The sequence below is a fragment of the Elaeis guineensis genome, chromosome 2, assembly GCF_000442705.2.
Source record: "Elaeis guineensis isolate ETL-2024a chromosome 2, EG11, whole genome shotgun sequence".
NCBI classification, from domain to species: Eukaryota; Viridiplantae; Streptophyta; class Magnoliopsida; order Arecales; family Arecaceae; genus Elaeis; species Elaeis guineensis.
In genome coordinates this window covers 98,811,905-98,834,925 of record NC_025994.2, presented here as the reverse complement: position 1 = coordinate 98,834,925, position 23,021 = coordinate 98,811,905, and the positions used below count along the sequence as shown (strand labels likewise).

At 35.0% G+C, this 23,021-nt stretch overlaps 1 protein-coding gene across 1 annotated transcript; it reads left to right on the top strand.

Annotated features, from left to right (window-relative positions):
• Positions 1–8,553: 8,553 nt before the first annotated feature.
• Positions 8,554–13,435, top strand: LOC105050389 (probable NAD(P)H dehydrogenase (quinone) FQR1-like 1). The gene is made up of 4 exons (XM_010930386.3): positions 8,554–8,750; positions 10,897–10,990; positions 11,943–12,205; positions 12,989–13,435. The coding sequence occupies exons 1-4, from the start codon at positions 8,728–8,730 to the stop codon at positions 13,218–13,220; spliced, it is 612 nt and encodes a 203-aa protein (XP_010928688.1). The 5' UTR covers positions 8,554–8,727; the 3' UTR covers positions 13,221–13,435.
• The last annotated feature ends 9,586 nt before the right edge of the window (positions 13,436–23,021 follow it).

Below are 23,021 nucleotides of genomic sequence, written 5' to 3'. Positions count from 1 at the left end.
TCGAGGGACACAGCCGGGAGAAAATACTCTATTCGGTGGATCAGGCCCACCGTAAATCTAGAATGATTTATTAGGTGAATTCATTTCGGATCCACGATCGATGTAACCTATCCAATAATTTCTCCACACGGACTCTACCTGGGCCAGTTAGTGCACTGAACTGCCAGGGGTATGCCAGTCTTCCTATATCCACTTCGCCACATTGTTCTACTTCAAAAATTGGTCGCCAAAAAGTGAAGACTCACCAATTTTTTCTCAACTTATTGCAAATACGTACAAGACAAATAAAGCTGAAATGCTGCCAAACTAGTCCTCCAACAATGGGAGGAAAAAAATTCTCAGAAGAAAGGGGGCAAGAAAACGTATCGTTAGAACATTGTGTGTAACCATACAACAACCATCAGTTTCCTGTATAATAACAATCTTTTCTCAGGTTGACAAAATTTATGGTTCCTTGCTGTCCAATAAGATCATCTTTGGCCTCTGATAGAAATTGTGAGGGTTAAAATATTTATGTTATTTTTATCTTGCTTATTTGAGGATAAATTTGATTCAGAACTGCCTCATCTCACTGCAAAACAAGACTGCTTCGGTTCAGGCAATGTTGCACTATGTCTGCCCAATATAAGAACTAAAGATGACACCGTCGGTCCATCATCAGGTAATTTCTTGTACACATTAGAGGCCTAGTTTTATAGTTTTATGCCCATGACTTCAGTTACGCAAAAGGAGTAATCAATACATGGATCAACTCCAGCTCCCGCCTTGACTCCATATATTCCAGGCCTGGAGCAATTTTAAGTGCTTTCAGTAGAATGGAAGCGACGAATTCCATAAAACAATGGATGTGATGGATGATTTTGTACACACACCTCCAAGAAGGTAGAGGTGTAGATCGGAGACATAAACTCTCTTTCTCCTTTGCCCATTGATGATTTCAACTACTAAAATGCCGAAAGTACATCAGATTTCACCGAGAAGATACCATCCACAGCATACCATGAGAATGCACCTCTCCACTGCATACCCAGGTTAGATTAATTAGATACATTGAGAACTAGACATAAATATTAGATTTATATGTCGATATTTTTCTGAATGTTACTTACCAAGTCTCAACCACTCTTCTTGTTTTGATTCTGGTCTCATCTCCTCCAAAAATTCTTGCCACTGCCAAGAAAGTTGCTGCTGAGATTCGTTAGAGGTGGAGGGAGCAGGGTAATGTACGGTAGCAAGTGGGGAAGGAGCAGAAGCCATTGCAGCTTGTTACCTAATTTGCATGTTAAGCCCAACAATTATCAAGCTTTCAATTTGCAGGGCCCAATTGACTGAAAACGTGTTAAAAAAAAAAAGAAATTCTTTGTGCACCGCATGCAACGTAATAACAATGCACCGCCCCTTCTCATTAGATCATATAGCCATGCTTTCCAACGCCCCTTAAAAATGCCCTTCTCCCCTTATAACTTCTTGTTTTCAGGAAATAATATGCCTTCAGGATGTCATAACAGGTCACGGGATATCATAAACAGATGACGATATGTCATAATTTTTTCAGAACAGAGATTCATTTTTGCCATTCAAAATTTCAAATCAAAAAATGAAACTGTAGATATTTAATGGGCATTGAAAAGTGGGAGCTACGTGATCCAATGAGATGGCACGGTGCATTCTATATCAATTTTATTGTACCACATGGAGTGCATAAAGTATTACATTAAAAAAAACTATTAGTATTGGGCAGGGTCTTTGGGCCCTTAAAGCTTGTTCCAATGGAGCCCGGATTTTCCACCCATTTCAAGCTTTTTTTGTAACAAGAAATCATCGGCAGCAGCAACAACAGCATCCAGATTGGAAACTCCGAATCATAATCAACCCTACTATCATATGCGTAGTGGTTGGTAAACAAATTAGAAAAATACCTGAGATATATGTTATATTGACAACCGCATTAGAGAATTAGATAATCGCATGCTATCGTTTCCCTTTGCGAAGTACTTTTTCTTGATTCCATACCCACGATTGTCCTTATTCTTTTCTAGTTGGACGCACTCGAGTTTGACATAAGAGCTGCCACCGTGATCCTTTTGCCAAGGAAATGTTCAGTTCGGTAAAAGAAATCAGAAATTCAGGATTGACCACTACCAGTAGCCGCTAAAGATGACCAGGATTAATTAAAAAGATATATCAAGGAATGACGTACTTAATTCTAATGATTTTATTGTTTAGGTGGTGACTGAGCAATAATGCATTTAAACTTAAAAAGCGTTGATGATCCAAAGTCCATTGAAGGTATATTCTCAAATTAAACAAGCCCTTTTCCCTATGAGAAATTTTTTGTGCACCGTGCATGATATAGAACATGCGTATTATATGCGGTGATTGGCTCATGCACGAGAGCAGATAGAGGTATGAAAAAAAATATATTTTGCCTGTCCCATGCATAAGCCAATCACTATGCATGGTGTATAAACAAGCGCACCACGTATGGTACATAAAAAAAATTTTTCTCTAAAAAGAATTAAGTGAGCCTTAGATCTATTGGTTGGCACTTCTTCAATTGGTGCACACTAGAGAGAGATTCTAGGTTCAAACTCTAATGGTGATAGTCGTCATTTCCTTTTAGAGAAATATGTGGGGACGCCAACACTGGTTTTGGAACTCCAGACTCAGCTCTTCCATGTGAAGAAGTTGCAAGCTAGTTGCACTAAGGTTGATTTATTGTAGTTCTAAAAAATATATTTTTTGAATGAATGATGACAAAGACAAAACACTCAAAAAGCAATCGAATTTGCTAATCCTAGAGGGCTAGGGCACACACAATAGAGTTAATTGAAGTTCATTTATTAAGAGAAGGGACCCCATATAACTCATGATGTATTAATACATAATTTTTTTGTTGCGTGGACAATTAATGCAAGTGAACATCAAAATTTATTGGTCAAATTATGTTTCCGCGATCTTTTAATGTCATGGGAGACGAGCAAATTTATTAATTCTTGTTCAAATGTTTAACATGCCAAACAAGGATAAATGACGGTTCACCGTTGTGTTGAGCCACCAATTTGGAAGGCTAGAAAACTTTAGGATGCATTTGGTTACACTTTTTGATTTTTAAAAAATATTTTTTTATTTTTTTTTAATTTTTAATATTGAAAAAAAATAAAAAAATAAAAAATATATTTAGTAATTATATTGCTATAAAGTAAAAAGTAATATTTGAAAACGACAGGTGAAGAGCTTGACGAGTGAAAAAGATTCAGGAAGGGAGGGAGAAGGAGGTGGGGAGGTGTAGAGCTCGACAAGAAAAAAGAATTCGGACTTTTTATTTTTTGATTTAGTGTTTTAGATGTGCGGAAGCAAAAAAATATAAAAAAAATAAATTTTAGAAAGTAAAAAATTTTTGTTTTACATATAAAGTAATTATTTTAATTTTTTTGATTTTGATTTTTTATTTTTCATGATGTTATCAAATATTATTTTTTGATTTTTATTTTTTAAAAATTAAAAAATTTTAATGATTAACTAAACACACCCTTAGGAGATCAGGATCATTGCTAAAGAAAAGCTTGCCAAATAAATAAAAATGCTGAAGACTTTAGAAGCCATATAGGTGTGGAACACGAGCATATAAGTAGAAGTCTGCTACTTAATTGCGAAATTCGACTTTGACTCAGTTGATCACTCACATGCAGTCATCTAAATGGAGTTAGGTGCAATCTTGTTCAAGAAGTGATAGAAGAACTAAAAACAAGAGGTTTTGAGAAGAGAGTGGATATTCATTTTAAACAAATATAAATATAAATTTTTATATCCGATTAATATTCATAATTATCAAATAAAATAAATTTGGCTATTAGTATACCGATATCTAATCCATATCCGATTGGGTTTCAACATACACTTTTTCTCCATTTCTTAAAGCAATATTAGGTGCAAAATTTTATATTGCTATAAAAACTTTAAGCCATCTATTGTGCAACCACGGTGGTTTTGTTACACAAAGTAGCATTCACCTTCGTCATTATAGCACACTAGTATTTGCATAACTAATTTCTTTAAGAAAAAGTTATTTGTATATCCAATGTAAATAAGTTAAATCTTGAAATTTACAATTTGAACATTGTCGGATTGGATAACTCTAGAAGAATCCAACCTAAATTCTATACAGCATGGGGACCTCTCCATGCATGATTTGTGTCCTCAAAAGCGAAGCAAGAGGAGGAGAAAAGGATCATTGCGATATGAAGACCATGTACTAAAATACTCTACGAAACAACCTGTTATGATTGATGAAGAGACATCCTTGGAGGGGAAGCCATCCACTCTCTTGATGTTTATTGGTGTCGGTATCAGCAGAAGGAAGCGATGAATGCAAACATCCCAAGGTGTCAAACAAAGCGGACACAAGGATTTTGGTCCAAAAAATGCTGAAGCCATATATGTATAAAGGTGACAGATCATTTTGATCACTGCACAGTTTCATTGACGTCGCTAAACTTTTTAGTATAAATATGTTCCTTGACCGAAAGAGAAACTAATTCTACTTCATGAATCTATTTACATGAAGCTGATTGGCTACATACAATGCGAAAAAGCAATTGATGATTTGAAACTTAAGCTAGGTGTTATGATGATTTCTTAAATCTATAAAGAGCTTTCAAAGTAGTACCTTTTGGTTGTGCTGCTAGTGGCTAGGCTAGACCGAGCAAATTAAAAATTTTAAGTAGATCAAGCTGGAAGCTAACTCATGATTGATATAAAATCTGACCCATAGGTTGGCGTATTAGCAATCCAATTTTATGGATTTTAAGACCTTCATCGCCGATTCCTATGAATTGGCCACATATAATAACATAGAAGAAGCTCTTTCCTTTTATCTTTTTATCCTTTTTCTCCAACAAAAGCTCTTTATATGATTTTTGTCCACTCCAGCGCATTGCCTCTAAGCATTCGAGAAAGTACCTCTAAATTATGGGAATATTTGATTGAAATCTTTTATATGATGCATCAGCTTTCAGAAAGAAATTTTATGTGCAATTGCATTATGTAAAATTTGGATATTTTACTCGATCTTTTTTTTTATTGATTAAGTTAAGCTTCGGGTATTGTTTAAGCCCTCTACCTCCCATTCCATTTAAAAGGAGGGAGTGAAAAAAAAATTCTTAGAATAAAAAAATTTTTAAAATAAAAAAATAAATAAAATTTTTTTTTATGTAACTATACTGCAACGAAAAGAAAGAGTATCCAGAACAGATTGATTCTTGAAGGCACATAGGATGAAATGAAAGTTTGTATGAAAGCACAAGCAGAGGTCATTAATGATGAATAGATTTGTATATTGAGAAAAAAAAGATAAATTTTAAAAAATATTTAGATAATTTAAATAAATATTATATAATCATTTTTTTTTATAAATATTTTAATATATGCACAGTATCATGTGATTTTTTTTTTGTGCCGCAGAGAATCTTGTCCTCTTGAAAAAACCTTCAAACAGTGGGCAGTGAAATGTGCGTTGACTTGACAACATAACCAATATCTGTTCTATTTTCAGTAAAATTTTAATATCTATTCTAACTAAAATAGATATGGAATCCAAAATCTAAATATATCCGACAGTAGCATACACCCTATTTGTCAGAATTCAGAAGTGCACATCCGATGTTCCACATGGTGGTGGGCCCCCTGTTACTGTTCTACATGAACCTACCACGGTCGAAGTATTCCTGTTGACCCACCAACCTCCATTGCTCGCATGGTCATAAATTCAGAACCACATTTCATGGACATCATCTTCTTATTTTTAGTTGAGCAATTCCATGCATCACTTTCGGAACCACATGTCATGGACGCTATCATCATAGACATTATGTCTTTTGGGTGCATTAACTGCTCACTTTGTTCTTCTTGAGCTGTTCCACGGTTGGCACGTCCTCACATGTCGGACATCATGCCCGGACCACCGAACTTTGTACCATGTAAACAAATAAATAAATATTATACATAATTTGATTTTTCTTTGATAAAAAATTAAAAAAAAAAAGCTCTAAACTAGTGGTCATCCACGTCGGAGGGAAGGATTGGTATTTTATACGATGATTGCATCATGAAACACTCCAGTTACACAACTTTGACCGATTCCTACATGCCATGTAGAAAGCTGGTTACTAGGGCTGGTCCCAGAATGTTACTCAAATAAATAGATGCCTACTGGTAGATCAAGCTTTAACCATTTCTCTAGTTATGGTCTCTAACTACTACAACATTACTAATGTTGTCACATAGCCCATACTAAAATTAGCTTTTAAGCTCGGGGTTGGGAAGTTCAAACTCAGACTACCATTCTTACCTGCTTTTGCCTACCGGTCCAACCTGCTTTTGCTGCAAAAATTTGCTTTATTAACAGTACTGAGACAAGTTTGCTCATCCAAACTCAAGTTAATCTAATTAATCTAGGCTCATTAGGCCTATCAATCCTGAATTGAACTCATTAATCTAAAGTGATGCAATATGTTTCCAGCTAACCTAATCCACCTGCAGCAAGAGCATAGGAGAAACTATAATCAAATGGACAGTTAGTTTTGACATATTAGGGACAATATTTTTAAAATCAGACTGAACCTGCCGGTTTGATCAGTTTTAATTAGGATTTGATTGTCTATTTGGTCTGTTTCATAGGATACTTCAAGAGTGATTACAACTCGTCAAATCCGAAGGAATCAAATGAACCGATCAGAACAGTTAGTTTGATTCGACTTGACCTTATTTTTTTGTTTAACTCAAAATTCTATAAAGAATGGGTCGGACCACCTCCACCGTGTCCTCAACCTATCATCTTATTCCCATCTTTTTCCAAGCAACCAAAGGAGATCATGTCCCAATTAGGCCAGCCTCCTCATCTAGGCCACATATCATGCCTTCCACACCCATCTTACCATGCCTTACCCCATTGCCCACCTTGACTGCTTATACCCTGCCCCATGGCATGGTAAAAATGTGAAAGAGAAAGAATCAACCTAGAAATTGTATAGCTTGCGGTCAGATTTTAAATATATTGATTAGAGACCAATCTCATCTCATCAAGTACATTGCAATCTCAAGATTTATAATAATGCCTGTTATATTTTTATGGTTATGACAACAACCAGAAGGCCTCCACCTGTATTTTATATGCATGAAGTAAATTTATTTTTATAATGTTAGTTATTCATCTACCAAAATATTAGTTTTTTAAATTATTTTATAAAATAAAAAATTTCTGATGCTGTGATCAGCATCAAAACCTTGATTTCTGTTTAGTCTTTTTTTTTTTTTTTTTTAATTTTGTGTATTAAAATTTATATTTTTTTCAATAAAAAAATTATGAGGTTCATATATTATAGAATAATATTTATTTAAGATCAGCGTGATTCATTGCAACGGTGATATCACATCACCGTTGTAACAAATCAATGAAAGATCAATGAAATATAAAAAATAGTATGAAGTATTATCTATAAAAATTGATAAAATATATGATAATTAATAAAATATAAAAATTTTTATTAATTTATTATAAATTTGACATGAATCACTGTTGCAAAGAAATTTTTTTCAACCCTTTGGGGCGTAGAGAAAGGTTTAGTGTAGGACGTGGTCCGGCAATAATTTCTCGTTTGGTGTATGCAGTGTCACCCCTCGTCATGCTTCGCTGGCTAACACGCGCGCCTGCGTGACAGAACCGTAAATACCACCAATATTAAGGCTTTCTATAATTAACCCTGCCAGGGGTTTCTGGACTCGCAAATGTCCACGTGGAGAAATTATACCCAACACTGCAAAAATCGATAGCTTGGAAGAGCACGCCATCGCCGTTAAACTCGTAGACCCCAATCCGAAACCCGTGGAGACTCGAGTGTGTTTCCCGGGTTTGATTTCCAGATTTCAGACTCCATCATCCTACGGATGTAGAAGAACCCTATTGATCCCGATTCGAGATTATCAACGGGTCAGATTAGCTGCCTGCCCTGCTCGCGTTGACGGAAAAAAAGGAATTATGAGGTTTTATTAGAATTATCAGATCTACGCAAAATAGCCCACTTCACGGGAGATGTACGCTCTGCTGCGCACGTTTAGGGTATAGTTATTATAATCGGGGAAGGTATATATAGCACTCTATAAATAAATGGCAGTTTAACACTTCAACTTTCCAAGTTCGATGCAAGCGAAAACCTCCGCGGTTCACTTACCGCCCTCTTGCCCCTCGGGGTCTCTAAAATGAACCCGGACCGTCAGACTTGCGACAATGTATCCAGCTCCACATATCCTCTAATCTACTTCGCGATCTAATTTCATAATCCTATCAAAGCACGAATCTTGAATCAGGATTAGGAGTTGGTATTTTTTTAAAAAATTTCTCGGCGTTGATGGGAGATCATGGGGATGACGTCAAGGCCACGGTGGAGCAGCCAGCTACTTATTGAAATTAAAAGTAGACTAATTCTTGTATTTAGGAAAAAAAAAACGTAGACTAATCATAGATTAAGATTACCCATAAGATAGGGTTTAGGGCTTATATAACACTTAAATAATACGGACGTCGGCCGAGTCGAGCCGGGTTCCCTCTATAAATACTCGACCCTGTCTCTCTTTCTTTCCAAAACCAAGAAAAAAATAAATTGGAAGAAGAAGGTTCTTTTCTACCTCTCCTCTCGGAAGCCGAACAGTAGAGCTCCAAAATCTCCATTAATGGCGACCAAGGTTTATATAGTGTAGGTCTTTCGAGAACCCCTACTTCATTCTCTTTGTCCCTCTTTATCTGTCTATGTGTCAATTTCTTTCTTCTGCGGTTCGATTCCTTTGTTATGCGTTTCTTGATTTCTAATAATTTCTTGCCCGAGGTTTTCTGGCGATTTATGGAGAATTAGTTTAGATTGGAAGTATCTTGGAAACTCGAGTTAATCAATCTCTGGTGTAGGTTTTTTTCCCTTTTTCTGATGAAATCTTCATATTTATAGATTTGGAGGGAAAATGGATTTTTACCTCTTTTTTCTCGTATTGGAACACCGATGAACTCGTCGAGTTCTTTTTTGTCCATCGATTCATTCATTTCTTGATTGATCGTTAGCTGTAGTTCTCAAATTATTATTGTTATTATTATTCTGAGATGATTTTGTAGTGATTTGCAATTTGGGAGTGAATCAATTGATGCTATTTTTGTTCTCTTTCTTTTAAATTTCCTGTGAGATTCTTATTCTTGAATATTTCTGAGTCTTGGACAGAAAGTTATATCATCTGCGGGTATGTAGGTTTAATTTTCTGAGTTAAGGTCTGCTTTACGTTCTTGACTCCAAATTATCTGGAAAATTTATAAAATTTGATTATTATAAAATGTTTCAATTTTATTTTTCTGAATGATTTCTTGACATGAATTCTACCTCCATCTACTGAGGAAACCAGCTGTGCTAACTAACCAATAAAGAAAAAGAAGATAAAGAAAGAGTCGAATCTTTAGTTTTCCCTTTATGGGATTTAGTTGTTTGCCTGTGTGTGATTTGTTGGAGCTCAAGGTCGCCATCAGCATGGTAGGTTTGTGTGTATGATTAGTGGAGTTTCTGGATGATTTTTGACTTATTTCTTTGTATCCCTATCAGAGTTGTCCTGGTTATAGGGGTAGTTATTATTCATGTTCATGTTGTGTCTGTTGTTATTGTGATGACGTTGATTGCTTACCAGAAGTTTTCTATTCTATCTACATTAGTCACAGTTCTGCTTGTCATAACAAGTATTTTAACAAGCATAAGAAGCTTTTTTTTAATATAATTCTATTCTTCAGTGTTGTATATTAAATTTTGCTTCACATATAACTAACCTTTGCAAAGTTTGGATGTTGTTAAAAAGAGCTCTGTTACATCAACTGATATTGGTTTCTTTGCATTCTTTGCAAGTGAAACCATTTGAACTATCAATTGCCAGCTTCTGGAAGGCCCAATAAAGAATAAGACCTGCAGATGCTCCAGACTTAATTATTCTTCACATTGTACGAATCAGAAAATGACGTAGTGTGAGGGATATATATATTTATGTTTCTTGCTTAGTGTTAACATGAAGAATTTCATCTTTCTCCATCTCCCATGGATTTAATAATATTCATATTTGTCTTTGAATACCATATCATTGAAGCAATTTCCGTGCAAAGTATTTCAGTAAGTGTACTTATAATTTAGGATTAATCATTTCTGAATGACAGGAAAAAACTCTTGAGTTTACCTTCAATTTCAAATTAAGTCTGAGAGTGAGCCACAATGATTTGCTGTCTCTTTCATCCACCCTTTTAGTGTCCCTGTACCTTTCTTTATGTATGCATACTAGTTCAGCATTGAACCCAGAATACTATATAATGCTGAACTACTCAAGATGCTAGCCCACAACGAACCAGTTAATTTGACTTCTGATTTATTTTTTCACTTGTTATTGGGAGGTAACGTTTTTTCTTTCTCATTTCATTCAGTGACATGATTGCCTTATGCCGTGGAACTGTAGTGCCTTACTAATTACATCAACACCAAGTGACTCCTTCCTTTTGTGTATTTGTGATTTGTTAGATACTGCTATCACTCATTATATTTTGTGTTGTTATGTTCTGAGCATGCTGCAACTGCCCATTTTCCGTTCTCTCTTTCTATAGTTAAGCCTTCACTTTGGATATTAATGGAAAGGAAGGTGAAGGACACACTGCGGTGCCACAGAATAAATTATGCCAGTTTGTGTGCAAATTGTGTTTTTAAATTTGTATTTTATAGATTAAAGATATGAAATGAAGCGGCCATATTCTATTTCTTGCTACATACTTATCATAATGCTTTTGGAAACAATTTCTTATTCAAATACGGGTGCCATCTTTTAATGTGTGTACAGATACTACTCCATGTATGGACATGTTGAGAAGTTGGCAGAGGAGATCAAGAAAGGTGCCTCATCTGTTGAAGGAGTGGAAGCTAAGCTATGGCAGGTTTCTGCTGTTCAGTCCATCCTAATATACTTTCAGTGTTTATACATTTAAAATATCTGCACTTATCATGGCTTTACCAGCTCTTTTTGACCAATATTTTTTTCATTGTCAAATCATGCTTTGAAAAATCAAAGAGATTTTTCAGTCAGATACAAAAATGGATTTGGATGTCTAATTATGTGGAGTTAGGTATTAAGCAGCATATCTATATTTATTGGGTTGTTGGGTTGATCTTGGCTATTACGAAACATACATGTGAGTTCTGGAACTATGTTGCCTTCAACATGTCCGTAGATGAAACCTAATACCCTTAGTCTGGTAACATGCACAGGAATTATGTTTGAGCTTATTTCTAAATGATTGTGGACTCCCAAGTAAAACCTTTTTCTGTAGTTATGGTAGATGATGCAAAACCTATTAGCACAATGGAGATGGGCTTGCCGTGTCCACTAAAAGTTGATTTTGTACATTGATAATATTCTTTGTTTAGCTACATAATTACAAGTGTTTTTTTGTTCTCATCTCCTCCTAGAAGAAAAGCAGTACATCTTGCAATCCCAATTTTCCTTTCAGTCTTCCACGCTCATGCTATTTTGTATCTGTTTTTCTGCTGTCATGGTATCAGTTGGCATGTCATTCTGTAAACATGGGTCTTAAAAACAGTTCATTCAGAGATTATTCATATGTTTTCAGTGTTTGGTTTTTCTTAGTCAATGGCTCTCAAAATCTTGCAGAAATTTGTAATATTTATCCTTTGATACTTTATTTTACTTGAAGTGCTAACTGGCAGCTAGAAGTATTTTTGGGTAAATGAGATGGAGTATCCTTTGGGTGAAAAGGCGATTGCACAGTCTGCATGTTACCATTTTCAGACATTCCCAGTAAAGCATAGTGATGCATTTATTTTTCCTGTAACGACTTGATCTTAACTTGTCTAACTTTGACTGAACAGGTGCCTGAAACACTTCCCGAAGAGGTTCTTGCAAAGATGAGTGCACCACCTAAGAGTGATGTACCAATCATCACACCACATGAACTTGCTGAGGCTGATGGATTAATATTTGGGTTCCCAACGAGATTTGGTATGATGGCAGCACAGTTCAAAGCATTTCTTGATGCAACTGGAGGTCTCTGGCGAATGCAGCAGCTTGCAGGGAAGCCTGCAGGAATCTTCTTCAGCACTGGATCTCAAGGTGGTGGCCAAGAGACTACCGCGTAAGCTTTATGGTGCTCTATTATTATGAACAATCTGGACTTTTTGAATTGCTTATTTACACTATTGTAGCATGGCCTGAAATTCTCAAGAGTTTGTTATTCGGCATTAGACATTTTCTGGACTTTAACAAGACTATGGTTCTGCAAAAATGAACTCTATTGCCTTGACAACCCTTATCTCCAACGTCGTCCTTTTGAAGCCTTATGTTTCACTGACTCTGCAATCTATGTGAAATATATATGATTCCTCAATATGCATAAAACTCCAGCTTAAAGAAAGATAGCCTTACCATGTATTGTTGCTACCATGAATATTGCCTCAAAATTTCATGAGATCAATCCAACTTTAAAGTTTCAATGATTCTTGTTGGACCATTTATTGCTATCCAATTTTGTAGGCTTATTGGACTTTTCCAGTTCCACCATTTCCATCCTATATCTTTATTGTTGTTATCGCAAGTCATCACCATACAGAAATCTAACCTAAACCTAGTCTAAGATTCTTGAAAAAATAAAAATTTGAAAAACCGAGTCCTCACTTTTACATCTGTAGCTTTTACAGGTCTCCTTGATGGTTTCTATATTTCTGACTCACTATTCACATGGAATTTCATAGGCCTTAAATTGGATAATAATTTGAAGTAAAACCAGTGCTGTTGTCATGACATAATATTACTTCCTGTAGATTATGCTACATTATTTTAAAAAATAATGAACTTCGTATGAAGAGTATAAGATGGAAAAAAGATTTTTATTTTTAATCAACTCTTTTCACCTTTTCAGTTTAACAGCCATAACTCAGCTGGTCCACCATGGAATGATCTTCGTGCCCATTGGATACACTTTTGGGGCTGGTATGTTTGACATGGAGAACGTGAAGGGAGGCAGCCCCTATGGGGCTGGCACATTTGCTGGGGATGGTTCAAGATGCCCAACCAAGCTTGAACTGGAGCAAGCTTTCCATCAGGGAAAATACTTTGCCATAATTGCAAAGAAGCTCAAGGGATCTGCCTGATCTGCTTGTATACCTCCACACAGTCATTTGCCATTTTATATACCTCAGTTCAATCTTTCTTTTGTCATTTTCCATTGGGTCAAAATAACTGTGGGCTTTGTTTAATTTTTTTAGCCAGTGGCTTTGATATATATCTTCTGTCGGTACAGACTTTTGCATAAATTTGGCTGTTTCGTTTGTGGTAATATAATGTAATTAGTTGTTCTTTTGTGACATTCAGCAAAGTGTTTCTATTTATTTTTGTTTTGTTAGGATAAGTTGTCTATTTGTCCATTGCCTCTGTTCATGTGTTTTTCGAAGCAGCATTTTGAATGGTTAATCATTTTTTGTTAGTTGGCGGGACATCTTCGCATCTTAAGGGTAAAATTGTATTTCTCACTACTTTTTGTGAGTGCTGCATTCTTAAAGAGGTGTTTGGTAGCATGTAATCCTGACAAGATTTCATATAAGTAATTTTATGATAGGTAATCAGATTATACTGTTTGTTATGCCATTTTTACAGATAATATTGCATTACATATAATGCAAATTGCTTAAGAAGAGGTGGCTATGTGATTACATGTAATCTTACAATTCTACAATCTTGCAACAAGATAATTTTAGGATCAAAATATTCTCATCAAAATAAATTAAAATTTATATTAAATAAATTATAGATAGTCTTAATTAGTGAAAATAAAAAAAAATATATAATGGGTGATTCTGGCTGATGATGTCATCGAAAATAGTTGGTTCGAAATTGTCTCTTTAGAAAATAGACAATAATCAATAAAGATAAAGATATTTTGAAAAAATTAATTTATATTTCATATAATATAAATTACATATCAAATACTGCAATATAGAATTTTCTGTTATTTTACAGTAATATTACTACATATATCAAACACTATAACATAGAATTCCTTATTATTTTATCAGATAATCATATTTTCTCTATAATCACATTACCATAGCAACATTATTTATGTAATACATCAAATGTCTCATAAAATTCAAGTTTTAAATTTTTATTTGAAGATTTTAATTTTATAATTTAATATTAAAAAAATTATAAAAAAATATTAAGGGTTTTTTTTTGGACGGAGAAAGTTGGGTTCCTATTCGCCGTGGACTTTAATTTTTGTCCTGCTTTTGCCATAACTCTGGTATCCAGAGAGAACATAAAAAGAAGTTGAAGTTGACCGACTGACTTAAAAACTGTTGCTTCTTTGGGTTATAACCCTCCTCTGCCAAGTGAAAAAGTCAGAAGGTTCTGTCACATTCAGTATTATTCTTGAATTTCCGCTGTAACGTAGGTGACGTGCAATATGCATTATTACCCAATAATTTATGTCCCAACAACCTCGGCTTTCCTAGTCTGAGATTAGACCTTCGCAAGCCAACTAAATCATAATTTTGAATTAGATTTTCGGTTATAATTTTCAGGAGAATTCATACATTCCTTTTTCTTTTTTTTTTTTCATTTTCTCAAATAATGATGGTTTTTTAACAGCTCATCTTTGTGAGGTTTGAGTCCCTCGATCAAAAAGTTTTATCTGCTTTCACTTGGCAAGTCAATTAAGGGAAGAACGGTTGATAAAATTTTGTTTTTCTCAAAACTTAAAATCTTGTGAATGGTAAAGATTATTCTCAGGTATGGTTTTCATTATTGGACTAGATAATGAAAATGTACTTGATGCGCTTGCAAACTTGCTAGGTCCACCTTTGGAACAATCGTGTTTGTTGAGAGCACAGCAATCAATAATGGTACTATAACTGTCATGCTCCGAACCCAACATTCGGATCGGATACGTGATAGCCGCACACTCCTTAGAGCAAGTCCTAAAGAATATGCAAGGCCAAATTAAATCACTACAACCTTAACATCCATAACAATTAATTTCAACAATAATTCGTAAAATCTTGCATAATTACAATTTAAATTTCTTCAATTCTCTTATCAGATACTATGACACTCTATTTATCCTTCTGCTCACCCGTAAATCCAAGCCATAGCCAATCTAAGTCATCCTGTAACTCTGAGAAGAAAAAGAAAGATGAAAGGGTGTGAGCTTTACAGCCCAGTAAGAATTCCCATATCACACTGATATAGTAATATAGTCTGAAAATAAGGATAAGCAATAAAATATAAAATCTCATGTTCAATGTCCAAAATAATGCAAACATTCATAAATTTTCTGTCTTGTCAAAATAGATGCATCATCATATGTTAACAGGTAAAACACTTTTGTTCAACAATTATTTCATGTCTTATCTTTCATTTCTCCTTTCATAATCACATGATTTTTAACCTTTTCTTTCTGGTTCTGGACTATCCAATTCTATACCTCAGTCATCATCCGGATCGAATCCATTTAAAAAGTCTTTCAAGACTGTCCCAGGATGAGCTCCTGGCCGGCTGTCCCACGTACCAAAGCCCGTGAGAGACTGTCCTAGGTATAAGCTCTTGGCGGGCTGTCCCAGGCATGAGCTCCTGGCCGGCTGATCCACCTGTAAGCCAGTGGGGGCTGTCCCAGGCATAAGCTCCTGGCGGACTGTTCCACATGACAAGACTAGTCCAAACCATATATCTCTTTCTTTTCATTTAATCATTATGCGTTGATTTCATCAAATCAATTCTGACTTGCATTATGATCAATTCAGATATGTCATATCCATATAATCATGCCATCAATCTCTGATACATATATATTGACATAACATACTCATGCTCAAAATCAAATAACAGTATCTCAGGTATAATAAATTCATCGATCTCAAATCCAACGATGCAAAAACCAACGATGCAAGACCAATAGTAAAATAGCATATATATAATAGTGATCATGTACAGGGATTCTTACCTTTACCGGTGACTGATCCAAACACAGAAATCAATGTTCTTCTTTGATTTATGAATTTTTTTAACAAAATATTCCACTCGATATTATTTGCAGATGATCATCTCTTCGTAACCTTGATCAATATAAAGATCACATATGGAGAAAATTATCGATAATCGACCTGATAACACAAATCTAGGATCTCTCTTAGGATTAACCAAAATTAGGATTTACCTAAGTATCTGGATCCTCCACTGATCCATAAGACTTCTAGAGAGAGAAAATCCATGAAGAGAGAGAAAATTCTAGAGAGAGAAAGTAGAGAGAGAAAGTGGAGAGAGAAATCTTCGTATCCTTCCGATGAGGCACTCATGATCGAGATCATCAGAGGTCCTATCAGAGTGACTCAATATGAATCAAGTATTACAAATTTCGAATAGGATCAAACTGGGATCAGATCTACCACACGAATTTCGGAGCAATCTCAAATCATCTTATTTTCATCTTCAAATTTATTCTAGGGTTCATGATGCAATCAGAGAAGAAGAAAAGATCCTAGAGAGATAAATCCGTAAAGAGAGAGAAAAGTTTAGAGAGAGAAAATGTAGAGAGAGAAGGTAGAGAGAGGAGAGAGAGAAAATTTTTCTCTCTTCTTCTTCTTTTTATTTTATTTTATTTTATTTTTATTTTTATTTTTTTTCTTTTTCTTTTTTCTTTTTCTTTTCTTTTTCTTTTTTCTTTTTTTTTTCTTTTCTTTTTCTTTTTTCTTTTTCTTTTCTTTTCTTTTCTTCTTCTTCTTCTTCCTTCTTCATTTCTTCCCGCGGCCTCCCTTGGCTGAAACAGGGGAGGACCGTGAGGTCCCCCCCCCCTCGGTGGCTCAGGCTCCGACGGGGTGGCGGCCTGGCCGGAGATCCAACAACGGCCGGCGATGGGGTTCGGCCGACGACTCTTTTTTTTTTTTTTTGAAAAATAGGGGATCCGTCCCCTTTCTTCATGAACTCCGACCATTGGCCGGTCGCCGGCGGCCAAGGCTTTCAGAGAAGGAAGAGAGATATATGGGAGTCCGGTCTCGGGGATGGGACGCCGCAACCGGCGGCGCCGGTGGCCGGAAAAGAGAGGAAAAGGTCCGACCGAAACAGAGCAAAACATGATTCACTATTTTCAAGGATTTTCCGACGATCCTGACGGCCGGCGAGGAGTTTAAAAACATGGGAAGAAAGAGAAGAGGGAGAGGAAGAGGAAGAAAGATTGAACCCTTACCTGAACTTCGGGGGCTTCTTTGACCTTCAATTTTCGGTGAACACGAGAAGAGGCTACCGCGGCTTCTTCGGAGAAAAGGAGAGAAATCGGGCTCTAAGATCACCGGTGGAGGGTCTTGAGAGAGGGAGAGGCTTATTTATAGGGGATCCTAGAGTTCTAAAAGGCCTAGAGTTCTTCTCCGATCGGGATTCATCGGAGAAGAAGACTCCTTTCGGGAGTCCTCCTTCCATCCTTTTTTTTTTTTATATCTGGGTTATTACATTCTCCCTTCCTTAAAATAATTTCGTCCTCGAAATTAAGTTATGTTGTTCTAGATACCTATTTCAAAGTATACATTCTTCATGTCATTCTCAAGCTTACAATAATATCTTATATATTATTTATTTCTCATGATCTTGTTATAACAAAAATTATTTGAAATTTCAAACTCATCCCTTCTTATTGATTTCTCAACTTTTTGAAGAACTGTACATTTTAGACTTGTATTAATATACCATCGTTATTTGTCTAATACATTTCACTCGAAATTCATAATTATCTCAGACTACCCTTGATAGAAAAATAAAGAAAGGTCGAATATTAGACACTCTTCACGATTATCGATTTTTTTCTTCTCTTGACCTTCCAATAAATTTTATATGTAGACTCTCATCTTAAGAAAACCTCAATCTTCTATATCAGTCCAAGTAACAATATTAAATTTTAAAAAAATATAAGACCTATGTCAGGACATTCTAAGTTTGAACTGATAACAGAACTATCAAGCTGTTAATAAACTTGAGATATCTAGGATTTCTTGGCATTATCTACAATGAAGCAACCTACTAACAAAAATTATCCGACTATGATCAGATTAAAAATCATTCTTTATTTACAACTAATATATTCCATAATATCTTCAGAATCAAAGAATTAATATTTTTAATCAATTCAGACCATTACGCTTTTGCTGCGCACTCTGATCTCAACTTACCAAATTATATAATTATATCAAAGATAAAAATATCCTTTTTTGTTAGATCGATCCAGAATAGATCCAACATTCAAATTTTATATAAGACTTAGGACAAAATTTTAAGTTTCTTCATCTTTACTACCTTTGGGCATAGCATATAAAAATTAAATCTTGATCTACTTCCTATATTTGAAATCATTGTATAAGTTTCATCACTTTTCAAGAATCCAACATGTCTAGAATTAATTGGAGTTAATCTTAGATTTACCTTACAATCATTTAGATAATTTCTAAATCAATCTTTCTTTTTAAGAGAATTAATTCTAACTTGACAACTAAAAGAACTTAAGCCAACATCCTTAAGTAGAATCAACTTGATTATTTCTTATAGAGCTCTCTTCATCATAACCCTTAATATTAATCGATAAATCCATACAAAATCTTGTCCTTTGTATAAGTCATTCAAAATTTAACACTAACAAGATGTCTTAATTTAATTTAAAAATCCGAACTTTGACTTGAATGATTAATACACTTCACCATCTTCAATAATCAAAAAAAAATCTAATCCAAAGATAGTAATATGAATTATTAAAAAGATTTCATCATAATCTGTATATCATTCTCTGACACAATAAATTTTCTTCTTTAATTTAACAATAATATCAAAATACTTTTGAACCACTTAGAAGAGTAAGCTTTTGACTTGAAATTCAATGCAACTTGAAAGATCAAGGAATCATATTCAGAATATGATATTTTGAGTAACCAAAAAATTTCACCAAGATGTGTATCTCATATTCTCATAATAAAATTCAAGTATATTTTTTATTTAAAATTGAGTTTCATATATGATCCTCTTGTAGGTTCAATACTCAAAAATATTTTTTTCTCATATGATGAAATTTCTTCTTAGACCATACCCTAATTAACTTTCTTCGATAAGTCCAAAATTCATAATGCTCAGTCAATTATCATCGAAATTAGAAAAAGTATTATGATCTTCGATCATATAAGTTTTACATTCCAAAATCATCTAGTATACTCAACATAACTTATCAATACCTCCCACTTCATTCCAAGGTCAACTCTTTTCATACTTAGGTCAACCTTACTAATTGAAATCTCAGATATAACTCGTCAATTCTATTATAAATATCATATACCACTTATACATAAAGTTTCATCTTAATATCTATTGATTCGAAATCTAATTACTGAATCATTTATTTTATGTCTGTCATATTCCTTATGATCATAACCTAAGTTTAAATATCACTAAAATCATAATTTCAAATAATTATAATCTTAAGCTTAAATATCACTTAAATCATATTCCCTAATGATCATAACCTAAATTGTAATATCATTCTATCATACCTTTAATAATCATAATCTTAAACTCTGATTTTATCAATCATACTCTATTGATTATAATCTCAAGTTTTGATATCACTTATATGACAATCCCTAGTGACCTTAAACTTGGGCTCTAGTACTGTTCTGTCATATCCTAATCACTGGTATCATTTGCTCCAAATAAACGTAACCTAAGCTCTAAGCTCGGATGCTACTCCGTCACATCCTACTGATCTTTACATAAAGTTTTAATATCACTTCATAATCTTAGTGATCTTAAACCTAAGCTCTGATATTATTCTTTCATATTCCAATCACTTATATCATAATCCCTAATGATCCTAACCTATGCTCTGATACCATTCTGTCACGCCCCGAACCCAACACCCGGGTCGGATACGTGATGGTCGCACACTCCTTAGAGCAAGCCCTAAAGAATATGCAAGGCCAAATTAAATCACTACAACCTTAACATCCATAACAATTAATTTCAACAATAATTCGTAAAATCTTGCATAATTACAATTTAAATTTCTTCAATTCTCTTATCAGATACTATGACACTCTATTTATCCTTCTGCTCACCCGTAAATCCAAGCCATAGCCAATCTAAGTCATCCTGTAACTCTGAGAAGAAAAAGAAAGATGAAGGGGTGTGAGCTTTACAGTCCAGTAAGAATTTCCATATCACACTGATATAGTAATATAGTCTGAAAATAAGGATAAGCAATAAATATAAAATCTCATGTTCAATGTCCAAAATAATGCAAACATTCATAAATTTTCTGTCTTGTCAAAATAGATGCATCATCATATGTTAACAGGTAAAACACTTTTGTTCAACAATTATTTCATGTCATATCTTTCATTTCTCCTTTCATAATCACATGATTTTTAACCTTTTCTTTCTGGTTCTGGACTATCCAATTCTATACCTCAGTCATCATCCGGATCGAATCCATTTAAAAAGTCTTTCAAGACTGTCCCAGGATGAGCTCATGGCCGGCTGTCCCACGTACCAAAGCCGTGAGAGGCTGTCCCAGGCATAAGCTCCTGGCGGACTGTCCCAGGCATGAGCTCCTGGCCAGCTGATCCACCTGTAAGCCAGTGGGGCTGTCTCAGGCATAAGCTCCTGGCGGGCTGTTCCACGTGACAAGACTAGTCCAAACCATATATCTCTTTCTTTTTATTTAATCATTATGCATTGATTTCATTAAATCAATTCTGACTTGCATTATGATCAATTCAGATATGTCATATCCATATAATCATGCCATCAATCTCTGATACATATATATTGACATAACATACTCATGCTCAAAATCAAATAACAGTATCTCAGGTATAATAAATTCATCGATCTCAAATCCGACGATGCAAAAACCAACGATGCAAGACCAATAGTAAAATAGCATATATATAATAGTGATCATGTACAGGGATTCTTATTTTTACCGGTGACTGATCCAAACACAGAAATTAATGTTCTTCTTTGATTTATGAATTTCTTTAACAAAATATTCCACTCGATATTATTTGCAGATGATCATCTCTTCGTAACCCTGATCAATATAAAAATCACATATGGAGAAAATTACCGATAATCGATCTGATAACATAAATCTAGGATCTCTCTTAGGATTAACCAAAATTAGGATTTACCTAAGTATCTAGATCCTCCACTGATCCATAAGACTTCTAGAGAGAAAATCCATGAAGAGAGAGAAAATTCTAGAGAGAGAAAGTAGAGAGAGAAAGTGGAGAGAGAAATCTTCGTATCCTTTCGATGAGGCACTCATGATCGAGATCATCAGAGGTCCTATCAGAGTGACTCAATATGAATCAAGTGTTACAAATTTCGAATAGGATCAAACTGGGATCAGATCTACCGCACGAATTTCGGAGCAATCTCAAATCATCTTATTTTCATCTTCAAATTTATTCTAGGTTCATGATGCAATCAGAGAAGAAGAAAAGATCCTAGAGAGACAAAATCCGTAAAGAGAGAGAAAAGTCTAGAGAGAGAATCTAGAGAGAGAAAATGTAGAGAGAGAAGGTAGAGAGAGGAGAGAGAGAAAATTTTTCTCTCTTCTTCTTCTTCTTATTTTATTTTATTTTTATTTTTATTTTTCTTTTTTCTTTTTCCTTTTCTTTTCTTTTTCTTTTTCCTTTTTTTTTCTTTTCTTTTCTTTTTTCCTTTTTCTTTTCTTTTCTTTTCTTCTTCTTCTTCTTCCTTCTTCTTTTCTTCCCGCGGCCTCCCTTAGCTGAAACAGGGGAGGACCGTGAGGTCCCCCCCCTCGGTGGCTCGGGCTCCGGCGAGGTGGCGGTCTGGTCGGAGATCCAACAACGGCCGCGATGGGGTTCGACCGCGGCTCTCTTTTTTTTCGAAAAACAGGAGATCCATCCCCTTTCTTCATGAACTCCGACCATTGGCCGGTCGCCAGCGGCCAAGGCTTTCAAGGAAGGAAGAGAGATATATGGGAGTCCGGTCTCGGGGATAGGACGCCGCAACCGGTGGCACCGATGCCGAAAAGAGAGGAAAAGGTCCGGCCGAAACAGAGCAAAATAGGATTCACTATTTTCAATGATTTTCCGACGATCCTGACGGCCGGCGAGGAGTTTAAAAACATGGGAAGAAAGAGAAGAGGGAGAGGAAGAAAGATTGAACCCTTACCTGAACTCCGGGGGCTTCTTTGATCTTCAATTTTCGGCGAACACGAGAAGAGGCTGCGCGGCTTCTTCGGAGAAAAGGAGAGAAATCGGCTCGAAGATCACCGGTGGAGGGTCTTGAGAGAGGGAGAGGCTTATTTATAGGGATCCTAGAGTTCTAAAAGGCCTAGAGTTCTTCTCCGATCGGGATTCATCGGAGAAGAAGACTCCTTTCGGGAGTCCTCCTTCCGTCTCTTTTTTTTTTTTTTTTATCTGGGTTATTACAATAACTGTTTTAACAATTCCGACCACTTAAGTTACATTAACAAGATAAATAATATGAAAAAGTATGATGATTATTATTTTTCACTATATTTCTTATTTTTCATTATAATGGACCATTATAGTACAAACGATAGCAACTATTTTCCCTCGTACTTTCTCTCTTATAAAAAAAAAAAAACTTATTTCAAATTTCGATTTGTTCTCAAATTTCTCTTCAAAAAATAATTCTTCCATCAAAATTATTTTCATTATTTTCTCCCATAATAACAGTTATAACTGCCATAATGGTTAATTTCTTTAAAGTATGGTTGACAGTGTTCTGCTTCCTGCTTCATGGACATGTTACTGAGATCTGTTCATTAACGCCTACATTTCTCTTCATACATTATTTATAATTCTCAAATATCTATATATAGGTTTTTATAATAATGCCTTGATTAATGATTACGGAAACAAAGTTGTAGGGTT

Bases quoted from the DNA above. Each gene is read 5' to 3' on its own strand.
- LOC105050389 (XM_010930386.3), top strand. From the start codon at position 8,728: ATGGCGACCAAGGTTTATATAGT. The intron at 8,751-10,896 runs GTAGGTCTTTCG...ATGTGTGTACAG, and splicing joins GCGACCAAGGTTTATATAGT to ATACTACTCCATGTATGGAC. The intron at 12,206-12,988 runs GTAAGCTTTATG...TCACCTTTTCAG, and splicing joins GGTGGCCAAGAGACTACCGC to TTTAACAGCCATAACTCAGC.